General features: G+C 60.2%; 2 protein-coding genes across 6 annotated transcripts; both read left to right on the forward strand.

Annotated features, from left to right (window-relative positions):
* The first annotated feature begins 702 nt into the window (after positions 1-702).
* MRPL12 (mitochondrial ribosomal protein L12) lies at positions 703-5,096 on the forward strand. The gene is made up of 4 exons (XM_009559020.2): positions 703-963; positions 1,732-1,809; positions 1,948-2,079; positions 4,698-5,096. The coding sequence occupies exons 1-4, from the start codon at positions 730-732 to the stop codon at positions 4,812-4,814; spliced, it is 561 nt and encodes a 186-aa protein (XP_009557315.2). The 5' UTR covers positions 703-729; the 3' UTR covers positions 4,815-5,096.
* A 331-nt stretch (positions 5,097-5,427) lies between these two features.
* Positions 5,428-13,573, forward strand: SLC25A10 (solute carrier family 25 member 10). 5 transcript variants are annotated; one of them, XM_054083717.1, is made up of 12 exons: positions 5,428-5,582; positions 8,863-8,982; positions 9,163-9,277; positions 9,357-9,405; positions 9,717-9,758; positions 10,517-10,560; positions 10,929-10,999; positions 11,080-11,172; positions 11,404-11,481; positions 11,588-11,644; positions 12,464-12,601; positions 13,197-13,572. In XM_054083717.1, the coding sequence occupies exons 1-11, from the start codon at positions 5,457-5,459 to the stop codon at positions 12,563-12,565; spliced, it is 897 nt and encodes a 298-aa protein (XP_053939692.1). In that variant the 5' UTR covers positions 5,428-5,456; the 3' UTR covers positions 12,566-12,601; positions 13,197-13,572. The 5 variants fall into 5 exon arrangements, with proteins under 5 accessions (XP_053939692.1, XP_053939693.1, XP_009557314.2 ...); XM_054083718.1 differs by having other exon boundaries at positions 13,306-13,572; XM_009559019.2 differs by having other exon boundaries at positions 12,464-13,570.
* Positions 13,574-14,563: the final 990 nt, after the last annotated feature.

Below are 14,563 nucleotides of genomic sequence, written 5' to 3' on the forward strand. Positions count from 1 at the left end.
CACCTAGGTCAGGGCAAGCCAAGGTGTCCATACAGGCTGGGGGATGACGTGATTGAGAGCAGCCCTGCAGAGAAAGACTTGGGGTGCTGGTTGATGAGAAGCTTGACGTGAGCCAGCAATGTGAACTCACAGCCCAGAAAGCCAACCGTATCCTGGGGCGCATCCAAAGAAGTGTGGCCAGCAGGGCGAGGAGGGGATTCTGCCCTCTATTCTGCTCTGGGGAAACGTTAGAGCAGCTTCCAGGACTGAAAGGGGCTCCAGGAAAGCTGGGCTCTTGATCAGGGAGTGCAGGGATAGGATGACAGGGAATGGTTTTAAGCTGAAAGAGGGGAGATTGAGATGAGATCTTGGGAAGAAATGTTTACCTGTGATGGTGTGGCCCTGGCCCAGGTTGCTCAGAGCAGTGGTGGCTGCCCCATCCCTGGCGAGTTCAAGGCAAGGTTGGATGGGGCTTGAAGCCCCCTGATCCAGGGGAAGGCGTCCCTGCCCATGGCAGGGGTTGGAACTGGGTGGGCTTTGATGTCCTTTGCAGACCAATCCGCTCTGTGATGTCTGCGATTCACCCAGCTGCGGGAAAAAGCCCAGACTTTACCGGGGGCGAGCGAGTCCTGGCGGACCTTGCGGCTAGAGCGGCCACCGCGCGCCCCGCCCTGCCATGGAGCGGAGGCGCGGGGGCCGCCGGGACCATAGAGCGCCGGGCAGAGCGGCGCCGTGTCCTCTGCGGCCGCCATGCTGCCTGCCGCTCGCGCGCTGCCGCCGCGCCTGCTGCCCGCCTGGCGCTGGGCCGCGCCGCCCGCCGGCCTGCGGGGCCTGGGCACGGGCCGCGCCCGCCGCGCGGAGGCGTTGGCCGGGGCGCCGCTGGACACGGCCGACAAGGAGTACTCGCCCAAGGTGCGACAACTCGTGCGGGACATCGCGGGGCTGACGCTGCTCGAGGTGGCCGACCTCAACGCGCTCCTCAAGGTGGGTGTCGAGGGGCGGCTCCGTGCGGTACGGCACGGCTCAGCTCGGCCTGTCTTGACTTAGCTCAGCCCGACACGGCTTGGCTTAGCCCGGCCCAATTCATCTCAGACCAGCCCGGCCCAGACTGGTTCATCCCAGTACGGCACGGCTGATCCTGTCCCGGCTCAGCCTTGCTCGGCTTGGCTCAGTCCGGCCTGGTTCATCCTGGCCCAGTTCGTTTCAGACCAGACCAGCCTGGACTAGTTCATTCCAGTACAGCATGGCTTATCCTGGCCCAGTTCATCCTGGTCTGGTTCATCACAGCCTGGCTCAGCCCAGCCTATCCTGTCCCGGCTAATCCTAACCTAATTCAGTCTGGCCTGGTTCATCCCAGTACCTCTCAGCTCAGACTGGTTCATCTCTGACTGGACTAGACAGGACTGGTTTGTCCCAGCACGGCATGGTTCATCCCGGCCTGGCTTATCCTGACCTGGTTCAGCCTAGCCTGGCATGGCTCATCCTGGCCCAGTTCATTCCAGCGTGGCTTGGTTCAGTCCATCCTGGTTCATTCTAGCCCATTTCAGCCCTGCCTGGTTCAGCCCAGCACCATGTGGCTTAGCCTGGCCCAGTTTAGCCCACCCCAGTCTGGGCCCCACTGATCTCAGTATGTCCTGGTTCATCTTGGATCAGCCCAGCCTCACCTGGTTCATCCTGGTCTGGTTCATCTCGGCCCAGCCTGATGAGTGTTCACCACCTCACCAGCCACCAATGCTGTTGCTCTTCCCACAGGAGACACTGAAGATCCCAGATGTGGGGGTGATGCCTGCAGCTGCTGCCTCTCTCTTGCCCTCCCAGGCAGCTCCACAGGTACCAAACGTTTCTCAGTGGGGTTGGGAGTTGGACCTCAGGGGCTCTGTGTTGGTCTTGGTGGTCCCCATGCATGAGGGGTCAGTAGGGGGCCCCTGGGCCAGGCTCTGGGGATTCACTGGGTTCTGCTGCTTCCAGGAAGAGGAGGAAGTCCCACCAAAGAAAGAGAAAACACATTTCACCGTCCGGCTGACAGATCTGAAACCTGCTGATAAAGTGAAGCTGATCAAGGAGGTGAAGAACTTCGTGCCAGGAGTGAACCTCGTGCAGGTGAGGAAAGGGCTGCCTGTGGCTCCGGCCACGCACCGCTTCCCCCCTCCAAGCCCGGATGGGTTCTGAGCAGCAGCCCCAGTTCTTGGTTCAAAAGGGAGCCTGGAATTCCACATGTAGGAGAACACTCTACCTGCACCCACCTCAGTGTAGAGATGAGGATGAGAGGTAGAGCAGGAGCCAGACTCGTCTATTTTCAGGCACTCTAAGAGAAGGCCATTCCCGTTCTGCCTCTGGCAGAAGTGGTGGGATGAAGACAGAGGCTTAGGGCAAAGACCTCAAAATCCTCCTTGCCAGCTTCAGCTTCTCCAAATGTAAGAGCTGCTGCAGCTTGCCTGCAGAACTTGGGAGCAGATAGAATTCCTCCTTACAGCTGGAATTGGCCTGTCTTCTGCTGAAGCTTTTTGGTTTTTTAAGGCCAATATAGTTCTGAATTTAGATATTTCTCAAATTCATGTATCTTGCAGTCCATGCTTCCAGTCCTTTTCAGAGTTCTTCTTTCTGTAGGTGATGCCTGCTCTTTGTCTTCAGGGCAGACATGTCTTTTGCAGTCTTGTGCAGCCTCTGAGCTTGCGCCCTTGAGCCATGATGTGGGCTCAGAACAAGGCATGAGTAATGCAGCTGCTGCTGCGGCGACATTTAATGTGCTTCAGTTCACTGTTGGGTGATGCTTCGATGTCTTGGGGTTAATGGTTGCACTCTCTGCTTGCCCAATTGCAAGGAAGAAATGTTGAATGTTGTAAAATGTTTATTTGTAACCCGGGATATTGGAAGGGTTTGCAGAAAATCCTCTGAGCCATTGGTGTTGATGCGTGAGGCCAGCTTGATAACGGATGAACTCTGATGGCTTCACTGATCCACCTTGCTCATTAACAGTCAGCTTAGCCACTCTGTCAGTTGTTTATCCATTATCATTCCCAAGCAAACATTAAAATGCTCAGACCCTGTAACGGACACCATCAGTGGATAATTAAAAGCTGGAAAACTAGTGCTAAATCACCTTGGCCTTGCACACAGAACCTGTCAGACAAGCTGGTTACAGTTCCACTGCAGTTATTGTGGATAAACGTCGTCAAGTGTGACTTACCCAGACTGGTTTTGGTTAAAACATACACACACAGAACAAACAGCTGCTGAAGGCTGGTTCTGTCCTCGGAGGTTGTGTTCGAAGTGTAGCTGGTACAATTCTATTGTAAATTTTACTGCCACCTAGCTGAGGTGGTTTTGCTTTGAGATTTGCAGGGATTCTGTTATTCACCTGTAGGGCCATTCATGATGTGGGAGAAAGGAAAATCTGTGGACGCTGAGTACTGCTGGTACTCAGACAGGTCAGTCCTGCAGAAACTGCTGCGTGATGAGATGGGTGCATCGTCAGCACAAGCCAGGCTCAAACCTGTTTTCATCTCTGAAAACTCTTTCAAAGCAACCCAACAGACTGATGTCACATCCGCTCTGGCTCTGAGCTGCTGCCCTCACGTGCTCTGGCTGAGGTCGGAAACATATTGCCTTTGCCCCGTGGCTATTACTGTGCTGGTCCAGCTTGGCTCAATGCCTTGCTCTTCCTCCTGCTGGGAGCTCTGAACTGCAGCTTCCTTTGACTGAGGCTGCTTTGAAACAGGAGTTAGGCATTAGTGAGAAAGGATCTTAAATGAATAACCTTGATTGTGCTGCCAGTCCTCATCACTGCAAGCCAGAACAGGCTCCTTTCCAGATACTGCCCTGGGCTCTGGTGAGGACAGGCATCCCTGCCTTGCCCAGCTGTGCCCGCACAGCTGCACCTTCTCATCCCCATTTTCTGCCACCACGGAGTCATTGTCACTGCTTCCAACATGAATCAAAACACCGAGACCTTCTTTATGTGAATGGTGGCCAATATTTTGCATGCTAAACAACGCCTACAGTGGCTCTGCACCATAGGAACCTTCCTGAGCTTTGTTTTTATGCACCAAACAGCTCTGTTGCTGCTGCTTGGCCTAAGAACGGGAGCATCTGACTGTAGCAGGGGCTTATCCTCCCAGGACATCCTCCCTTTGTTTTTTTACAGCAGTGCTGCAGAAGCTCCCTTTGAATCAGTTCCAGCTTTTCAGTTTGCAATAAATATTGCTGTACCGTACAGTACCCATAGTTTTGTATAAAAAGTCCTGAAAATATCAAGACTGTGTTGTCAGGCATAGTCTGTGCAAACCCTGTGAGAGCCTCTGCTCCCCGCTGGCAGGAGTATGTGAACCAAAACACAGCACTGAGGAAAGTTGATACAAGGAGCCAGGAGCTGCCTTGATGCAGCAAGTTGCTGCTGCGTGGCTCTGCGTGCAACCCAGGCACCTTGCACCGGGGCTGTATGTCTGGCACCACCGGGCGCGTACGCGATGGGAGGAATTTACTGGTAATTACTCGCTTGATAAGAACTTCCAGGGCTGCGGGAGATGTGCCGTCACTTACGGTCAGGCTTAGATGACATCTGGCAGGATGGGCCAGAGTTCAAGTGAAAGTTGTGAGTTTTGGAGCAGCCGTTGAGTTTCTGTGGGCTGCTAATGCGGAGGTCAGGCTCATGGCTCTAAATCTGTTAATCCAGTTAGTGGAAGCCAGTTTACAAGTATCGTACTTTGTCCCTCCCACAGGCAAAGAAGCTGGTGGAGTCCCTTCCACAGGACATCAAGGCAAACGCCTCCAAGGAGGAAGCTGAGAAGATCAAAGCAGCGCTGGAGGCAGCAGGAGGGACCGTGGTTCTGGAATAGACGGCTCCATCTCACCACGGAGGGACTGGTGTGACGGCAGCCTCACCCACTGCCACCTGCCTGGGCACCGACTGCTGCCCGAGGCACGCTCCGGACATTTCCGATTGCCAGACATCCCTTAGTTGTGCAGTGGGAATGCTCTGTGGAAGCGATCCCGTCCAAGAATGCTGTACGGTTTGGCTGGGTTGCTGCCCAGCACCACAACGAACTCTACCGATGTTTAAAAAAAACCTGTAAAATGGTTCAATCTGACAAAAAAGCAGCCTGGCCTGATTCTCCACACGCGTAGCTTGGTGCTTCCTATGACCACACAGCACCTCCTTTTTGGTGCCACCTGCAGCCACGCATGGCTTTGACCTCCACGTTAATTTCTCACTGTTGTTTATTAACCAGAGGCACCTGCCTTGGGCTGTCGCTGTGGCCCCGGGCGCGGAGGCGTAGCCGGAGGGGGCGTGGCTTTCGCGCTGGAGAGTTGTGTTCCCGTTATGAGGGAGCGTGGGTTCTCCCCGGATGGGTGTGTCAGCTTGAAGGGGCGTGGCCTCTGTCCGGGGGGTGTGGCTTAGCACGCCCAAGGGTGTTCCTCAATGGGGGCGTGGCCTCTGCCCGAGGGGCGTGCCGTAGCACAGACTAGGGCGTGCATCAATGGTTGGGGGCGTGGCTTATCGCGAAGCGGCGCCGATGGCGGAGAGGCGCGTGTCGCGCTGGTATTTCGGGGGCCTCGCTTCGTGCGGTGCCGCTTGCTGCACGCACCCGCTAGACCTGCTGAAGGTGCGGGGCTTGGAGGAGAGCGGGGAGCGGCGCTGAGAGGCTGCGGGTTGAGGGGGAGGTGGGGAGAGGCTGCGAGGTGCGGGGAGAGCGGTGGTGCGGCGCCGGTTGGCGGTGGGGAAAGGACCGAACGTGCGGGGCTCCCGGAGGAGGGGGCGGCTGCGGGGCGGGGGTGAGGAGACCAGGGTTGGGGGGGGGCGGCGATACGGAGGTGAGGGGACAGGGACGGGGAGAGCCAGCTGTGGGGCCTGGGGACAAGGTGGGGAGGGGACAGGGACGGGGGCGGGGGGGAAGAGACGGGGCGGCGAGGACACGGAGGTGAGGAGACTGGGCCGGGGGGGGCAGTGTGGGGGCTGGGGACGCGGCAGTGAGGGGACAGGGGCAGGGAGAGCAGGGGGAGCAGGGGACATGGCACTGAGGGGACAGGGGAAGCTGGAAACTCATCGGTGAGGAGACAGGGGCAAGGGGAGCTGGGGACACAGCAATGAGGGGACAGGGGCAAGGGGACCTGGGGACAGGGGTGAGGGGGAGCTGGGGACACAGCAATGAGGGGACAGGGGCAAGGGGACCTGGGGACATGGCAGTGAGAGGGCAGGGGCAGGGGACACAACAATGAGGGGACAGGGGTAGGGGAAGTAGGGGACACAGCAATGAGGGGGCAGGGATGATGGGGACCAGGAACGTGGAGGTGAGGGGACAAGGGTGGGAGCAGCCGGTTGTGGGGCTTGGGGACATGGTGGTAAGGACACAGGGACTGAGGGGACTGTAGCAAAGGGTGAGGGGCTGAGGACCTGGGGACATGGTGATGAAGGGACAGGGAAGGGGGACCCAGGGACATGGAGGTGAAGAGACAGGGCGAGGGGGAGAACAGCTGTGGGCCCCAGGGACACAGCAGTGAGGCGACAGGGAAGAAGGTATCTGGGGACACAGTGGTGAGGAAACAGGGATGGAGGGGCCCAGGGACAGGGCTGAGAGAACGCCGACACAGCCCAAGGGCAGGTGTGGGTATGTGAGGGGCAGGCGTGGGGCTGAGGGTACCAGGAGCTTGGTGTGCCGACACTGGGGCTGTGGAGAATGCCCTGGCATTCTCTCTGTGCAAGGCATGGCCATGTCTCCGCAGCCTGTGACATTGGACGCAGGCCCACTGGGCTCCGTGTCCTCGGGCCAAGATGTCACCTAGGCGCCACGGACAGCCTGGCATCCCCTCTCCCACACAAAGAGTGCCGCGCGCAGCCCTGTGCTGCCAGTACCCACAGACAGGGCGAACGCCAGCGCTGCCCGGAGCCTTGTGTGCTGGCCAAGCGGTGACGAGCCTGGCAGCCAGGCAGGCTGTGGAGGCGGAACGGGAGAGCAAGCCCAGGCCCTGCCGTGCCCCTGGGCAAAGCCTGGGACAAGCAGCCCCTTCCCACCATATGGGGAGAGGGGAGTAAGAGCTGGGCACAGACCAGGAGAGGAGTCAGTGCTGGCAAGGGGATGCTGCTTCCCCAGTGCTCTGTCCATTGCAATGCCCGGCTGCCCTGTCCGCCCAGCAGAGGTGTCTGGTAGCCTGTGAGAGCTCATGTAGGATGCCCTGGCAAGGCACTCAGAAAGGGAATTAGGCTGCTGTCTCTGAGCCAGTATGACGGGTGTGACTTTTGGGCTGCATCCTCATGTGCCGTGCCCCGCGGCCATGAGCAGCCCAGGACAGCCAGATGGTTTTGCCAGAGGGTTCACACCTGAATATTGAACACGGATCTGCCTTTGGCCCAGAGCTCCCCTGCAGTGGGGGTTGCTGCCAGGTGCAGGGAAGCATGAGGGGCCTCAGGGTCCAGCAGGGCAGGAGGCCAAGGGCTCTTTGCTGCACCTCTGGACCTTGCCCTGGCAGGAAGCCCCAGCCAACCCAGCCACAGGGTGCTCATGGCACTGCTGGAACACTGGAGCCTGCGTAACCACTGGCTGCCCAAGTCGCACTGACCACAGCCAGCTCCTCCCTTACCCGCCCGCCTGCCCTTTGTGCAGCCCTGGGATGATTCCAGGAACAGCTCTGCCCTACCTGCCTGCCCTTCCTGCAGCTCCGGGATGCTTCCAAGCATGGCTCTGCCCTACCTGCCTGCCATTCCTGCAGCTCTGGGATGATTCCAAGCATGGCTCTGCCCTACCTGCCTGCCATTCCTGCAGCTCTGGGATGATTCCAAGCATGGCTCTGCCCTACCTGCCTGCCATTCCTGCAGCTCTGGGATGATTCCAAGCATGGCTCTGCCCTACCTGCCTGCCATTCCTGCAGCTCCGGGATGCTTCCAAGCATGGCTCTGCCCTACCTGCCTGCTCACCCAATCCCTTTGCCTCAGGCTGCCCGGCAGCCGCTTGCCCAGCTCACCGTGAGCTGTGGTCCCTGACGTCTGAAATCCTCACACCAGGGTCAAAGGCAGGTCCCTTCCTTGCACTCCAGCTGCTGCCCTGCACCAGAGACAGAGGCTGTTCCCAGCATCCTGCTGCGTGTCCCACGCCCCGGCTGTGCCGGGGCTTCTGTAATGGGAGCCAGGCCTGGTCCCCCGCCAGTAGCCCTTTGCTCCCTTTAATTTTATCTCCTGGGGCCTTTGATCCACACGTGATCCTCGCAGCGTGAGGCCAGGCGGGTGCTCTCAGAACACGTTCCAGCACTGGCCAACATGGCTTTTCCAGCCCCTGCGGTCCCACTGCCGCTTCCTTCAGTGATGGTCGGAAGCAGTGGGCTGCTGCGACTGGCAAGGGGAGCGTCTGGCTGTGGCAGGGAGCAGTTGGGAGCGGGTGAGCAGGGCTGTGTTCCTGCATCTGCCATTCTTGTGTCTGGACAGGAGGAGGAAGTTACTCTGGAGGCCTTTGCTGCCTCGCATGGTGGGGGTGTAGGGCAGCAGGAGGTCATGGGTTCACCCACCCCGCATGCTCCCTCTGCACAAACTCGCATTGGCTGATTGCTTGTTGATGTGCTTATGGATCCTCCCTGCCCCGACGTGGATTCCTTAGAGGAACAGGCACTACTGCTTCACCTCAGAGCTATGGAGGTCACCGAGCTGGGACGGTGGGTAGGTGCCTTGGCAGTGCCAGCCCCTGCTGCCCTCACACCAACTGGGCTGGGCCGGTTTCCCAGTACTGCTTAGATCTGGGGAGCTGTTGCTGTTCACATGCAAGCTCCTGGGCCAGTGCTAATGAGTTACCCTGATGGGCACTTGAAGCCAGCATCCCCGCTCCGCTGCCCTGCGCTCTCCCATTCATTCCCAGCCCCTGAGCTGATCTGTTGTGCTGACACTGCCGAACTCTGCCCCAGGTCCACCTGCAGACGCAGCAGGAGGTGAAGATGCGGATGATGGGGATGGCAATGCGTGTGATCCGCACCGACGGCTTCCTGGCTCTCTACAACGGGCTCAGCGCCTCGCTGTGCCGGCAGGTGAGTGTCACTGTGCCTGGATGGCCTCTGGTCTCCTGAGACCAGTGCAGAGCTCCTGCCATGCGGTGCTGCCATCCCCGCCTGGCACTGGGCTGGAGCTGACAGGTGGCCCCGAGCCACGGTGGGGCAGAGAGGCAGGTGCCCAGCTGGATGCAGCGGCCAATTCTCCCTCTCCTCTAGATGACATATTCCTTGACTCGTTTTGCCATCTACGAGACCGCAAGGGACCGCCTGAGCCAGGGCAGCCAAAGGCCTCCCTCCTTCTACCAGAAAGTGCTGCTGGGTGCAGTGGGAGGTGAGCGAGGGTAAGGGGCCCTGGGGATCCCCCTCCCCAGCCCAGGGGAGCCCCTGACCCAGCTTTTCCTTGGCCGCAGGTTTCACTGGCGGGTTCGTGGGGACTCCAGCAGACATGGTGAACGTCAGGTCAGTTTTTCACACATCCCGGTGCTGCCAGTGAAGGAGGCTTGTGGCCGGCATGCGGCAGCAGTTGGAGTGCTGGTGTGCTCCCCACGTTCCCGGATTGTCACCTGACCGGGTGGTTCAGGGAGCTCTGTACCCGTTGGCAGCCCGTTGGTTGCTCGGTGCAGCATCCCCAGGCCCTTATGCAGCCCCCGGGTATGTGGGGCTGGAGGCAGTGTCCTCGCCCCTTTGCAAACAGGGGATGTCATCCATCTGTGGGGCGGGGGACAGCCGGTCACGGGCCCCTACCTCACCCCACGTGTTCTGCCTTCCAGGATGCAGAATGATGTCAAGCAGCCGCCCGCCCTGCGGCGCAAGTGAGTGGGGACTGCGGGGACTGGAGTGAGAGTTAGGGGAGGCTGAGGGTCCTGGGGGGAGCAGGGTGGGGAGGTCCAGTGGGGTTGGGGCTCCCAGTGGGGACTGGAGGAGGGGTTAGGGAGACTGGAGCTGCCTGGCGGGCTGGAGCAGCGGGCAGGGGGTTGCCAGGGATCCTGAGGGGACCAAAGTGGGGCAGTTGTGGAGTGTCAGGGCTCCCTGGTGCATCAGAGCAGGGATTACCCAGGGCCAGGGCTCCTGGAGGAACCAGAACAGATTGGGCTGGTGGGCCCAGGACTTCTTGTGGGGGTGAAGTGGCAGTTGGGGGACACTAGGAATCCTGGGGAAAGCAGAGTGGGGAGGGCAGGGGGTGCCAGGGATCCCAGGGGGATTGGAGTTGGGGATCAAAGGGTGATGGGGCTTACAGGAAGGTCTGGAGCAGGGGTCAGGGGTTGCTGGGGCTTCTGAGGGGAGCAGAGAGGGGATCAGGGGGTGCCAGGGCTCCCAGGGAGAGCAGAGCGGGGGGGGTCTAGTGGGGCTGGAGCTCCCGGGGGGCAGCAGAGCCAGGGTCAGGGGACACCGGGACTCCCTGGTGAGCGGAGCCTGCGGATCAGGGAGGTCCAGGGCTCCCGGGGACACCGGAGCTCCCGGTTCAGGGCTCGGCGTGGCCGCGGGGGGGCAGCACCGCCCCGGTGTCCGGTGCCCCGGCAGCTGCAGCCCGGGGCTGCCTCACCCTGACACCTTCCCCTCTCGCTTCCAGCTATTCCCATGCCCTGGACGGCATGTACCGTGTCCTCCGGGAAGGTGAGCACACCGGGGGGGTCCCCGGGGAACCAGGGCGGGAGCAGCACCGAGCTGGAACACGGAGAGGGGACAGAGGGTGGCCACAGTGTTCATGGGTCAGGGAGAGCCTGGCAGCCTGTCCGAGCTCTGGTGGAAAAGAGAAACCTGTTTGGAGCCGCTGTGGGAAAGTGTGAGAGGGTGCAGCAGGTGGGAAAGAGAATGAATGGCAGCAGGTAGGAGGAAGGGTTGTTCTGAAGGATTCTGCTTTCCTGTGGCTTATTTGCTGTTGCGTTTTAAGCACTGTCCTATGGTAAGTCTGGGACGTGAACCGGGAAGGGAGTGTGAGTAATGTCCCAGGACTGTTCTGATCCCAATCTGTCTATCCACAGAGGGCTTGAAGAAGCTCTTCTCGGGAGCTACAATGGCATCCAGCCGTGGGGCCCTCGTCACTGTTGGGCAGGTAGGACAGCTCTGCTGTGCGGCAGGTGTCTGGGGTGGTGAGGAGAAGGGACAGGTCACTAACAAGCTGTGTCTCCTCAGCTCTCCTGTTATGACCAAGCCAAGCAGCTGGTTCTGGCGACTGGGTTGCTGTCAGACAACATCTTCACTCACTTCCTGGCCAGCTTCATCGCTGTGAGCAGGGCTGGGTGCAGGGAGGCAGGGCTGGGCTGGGATTTGCCCCTAGCCGAGCTCAGGACCGCGGGCTGAGGCTGCCAGAACTGCCTCTTGGGACTCTGAGGAAGCAAGGCTGGACACAGAGGTTTCTGTGGGGCTCCTGACATGAGGCAGGGCTCTGAGCAGTGATCATGGCACCTGGGTCTCCTCTGTGAGTCGGAGCTGCTGACCACCGTTGACTCTCCACAGGGTGGATGTGCCACATTCCTGTGCCAGCCCCTTGATGTGCTCAAGACCCGCCTCATGAACTCCCAGGGGGAGTACCGGGTGCGTACCCATCCTGCCCACCTCACTGCTGCCCATCCTGTCCCTTTCGCATGCTGGCCTGTCCCTCCTGGCACCTCCTCATCTCTCTCCCTCTCTCTCTCTCCAGGGTGTTGCCCACTGTGCCATGGAAACCGCTAAGCTCGGCCCCCTCGCCTTCTACAAGGTTCCATTCCTGACTGGGGATATGTGGGATGGGCTGGTGGGGGGAGACCAGGTGGGAGCAGAGGTTAAGATCCAGAACGGTTCTGGGACAGGAGCCTGTCAGGCTCCCTGTGCCAGGGCTTCACCTGCCAGTCCCCGGCTTGGCCCTGGAGTATTGTGAGCCTTGACCTCTTCTGGGCTCACAGCCTGGGGCCCAGCACCACAGCAGCTGCCCCATTGCTCCGTTGGGTTCCCAAACGGAAATGCAGGTACAGGCAGCAGTGCTCTGGCACTCCTCAGACGTTACTGGCCAGCAGACTCTGGTCAGCTCTTGGGCCTTACGTGCCCAGGCTTGGTGCAGTTGCCCCTGGGTTCTCACTCCTGGGAGGGCCTGTGAAAAAGGCTTTTGCACCCAAGTTTCTTCCAGACACTGCCAGTCAGGCGTTTTCCCTGTTACAGCCTGTCTGATCGTCATCCCCAGGCAGCATCCAGCCCCCTTCTGAACTGGGGCTGCGGGATCTGACCCCAGCTTCTTCTGAGATTCTGCCTGCACAGTGGTGATGCCAGCACTGATGTGTTTGGGGCAGAGGGGCTGATGCATGATGCTGAGATCTGCGTGCACAGCGATGGCTGTGGTGCCTCCCTTGCTGCCATGGCAGCCTTTGCCTGCCGCCACCGTGTCAGCTCCTCAAAGCCTATGCTGCATCCCCAGCAAGCTGCTCCCCGGTGCTTGCACACTCCTGCTGCACCTGTGGGCTGGGCTGCTGGGCACCCTCGATATTGGTGGAGAAGCCCAGGGCAAGGCACACGCTAACTCCCCATTCTCACTGCCCCCTTCCAGGGCTTCGTTCCTGCTGCCATCCGTCTCATTCCTCACACCGTCCTCACCTTTGTCTTCTTGGAACAACTGCGCAAATATTTTGGGATCAAAGTCATCACCTGAGTAGGAGGGACAGGACCCACCCTCACCCCTGGGGGGGTGAGTGTGAGGATCACCACTGAGATCCTAGAACCCCTCTCCGCTGCCTGGGGCCAGCACCGCTCCCCTACTCCCATCCCTGCTCCTGTGCCTTGCCAGTGCCTGTGGCCAGCCAGTCCCACTCCCCTCTCTTCTCACTGTTCTCAGCACCTCTGTTACCTCTGGGGTATTCTTGGGCCTCTTGTCCCCTCTGCACTGTTGGTTTGGAGGTCTTTTTCTTCTCCTCTCACTGCTCTGCTGGCTGTGAGTTCTGCCCTTCCCTCCCTCTGCCCTGTCCCTCACGTGCTGCCGAGAGCAGGACTGCACTGTCCTGGGCAGGAGAGGGGTCTGGCCTTCCAGCTCCAGGGCTGCTCAAAGAGCCTGGGGGGCTGGTTCCAAGCTCCACTCGTGCCCAAGCTGCTGGGGACAGTGGGGTGCAGGGTGGGCTCCCAGCCTCTTCCCACAAACAGCCAGAGGAGAGGCAGATTTAGTGCAGTGAGGTTCTGGCTTCCCTTAGTGCCTCCTCCGCTGGCCCCAGGGCAGCCTGGCATCCCCACATCGGCTGCTTCACGGCCTCCCAAACACCCCCTGCTTCTGCTCAGCCAAAACTCTCCAGCGCCCGACGGCTGCTGGGCTCTTCAGGGATTGTGCCTCACACCAATGATGACTGAGAAAGGGCCCCGTGGGCGAGGGGCCAGGCTGGCAGCTGCCCCGCTGTCCCCCAGCGCCAGGCTGTCTGTACCCGAGGACCTGCTGCGTTCCCAGCATCCACCGGATCCGGCCTCGGGTGGGAGGGTCCGTCCAGCATCACTCCGTGACCTCATTCTCCCCGGAGCAGACCCCAACCTCAACAGCACACGGCTGCCTCGCCCCACGCTGCCCCCCACACTGGGGCTGTGGGCACCAGCCCCTCTGCCCTGTGCACCCCATGCATGGTGGCCCTGAGGGATCAAAGAACTGGAATATCTGTGATATTAATATATAATAAATAGCAGAACAAACACAGGGACCAGTGTCCTGCTTGGGGGATGCAGAGGGGACGTGGTGCCCCCTCCCGCTGCTGGAGGCTCAGGCTGGGTGCTGAGGTCCCCATGAGTGGAGGGAGAGCACAGATCGTGCGCCCCTGGCACTGGGCTGAGCTGGAGTGTCCTCACCCAGCCAAGGGCACCCTGAGGGTGGCCATCTGGGTTCCCCGTGCCAGCCCTGCTCTGAGCTGTGCCCGGTCTCGGCAGCTCCCAGGCAGCACCGTGCCAGGGGTGCCCACTCGCCTCTGCCTCTTGGCGGGAGCTGCCTTCCTGGATGTGACACTAATTGGGCTCCGGCAGGTGGAACAGAGCCAGCCTGGGACAGCAGAGAAGTGAAAGCTTGTCACCTTAACGAAGCCTAATGATGCTGGCTGGCATCACTGCTTTGTTCCTGTGCTTGGCACTGTGTAAGAGCTGTGGGCAGGTAAGCGTGGGATGAGCTTAGCCCTCTGTCCTCCCGAGGGGCTGGGGGCTGCCTGGCTCCGGCGAAGGCCGTGGTGGCTTGTCCCTGTGACCACTCCAACACCACTTCCCGGGCTGGTGGGTGCCGCTTTGCACCCACGCAAAGCCCAGCATGGAGCAGGGCAGCCATGGAGCTGTCACCCTCTAGCCCCACGGAGCCCTGCTCAGCCTTTCACCAACCAGCGGCAGGGAATTTACAGGTGGCTCACAGTCCTGCCAGCCCTGCGCTCTCAGCTCCCTCTTCCCACATCCTTTATGGCAGCCGAGCTTGGCTGTGGCTGCGCGGACAGGACGGCGTGTGCCAGATGCAGCCTGGAGCACGGAGCGTCCAGCAGCTGCACGATGCGGGAGTGCATCTTATCTCTGAGCATCGGAAAACCAGCAGCTTCATGCCTGGCAAGAGCCCATGGCAGCAGCGGTTGCACTCCCGGGAGCTGCGTGGCTGCTCTGGGTCTCATCCTGCCCTCTGACTCTGCCCTGCGCAGCGTGCTGAGCC

The sequence above is a fragment of the Cuculus canorus genome, chromosome 18 (genome assembly GCF_017976375.1).
Source record: "Cuculus canorus isolate bCucCan1 chromosome 18, bCucCan1.pri, whole genome shotgun sequence".
NCBI lineage: Eukaryota > Metazoa > Chordata > Aves > Cuculiformes > Cuculidae > Cuculus > Cuculus canorus.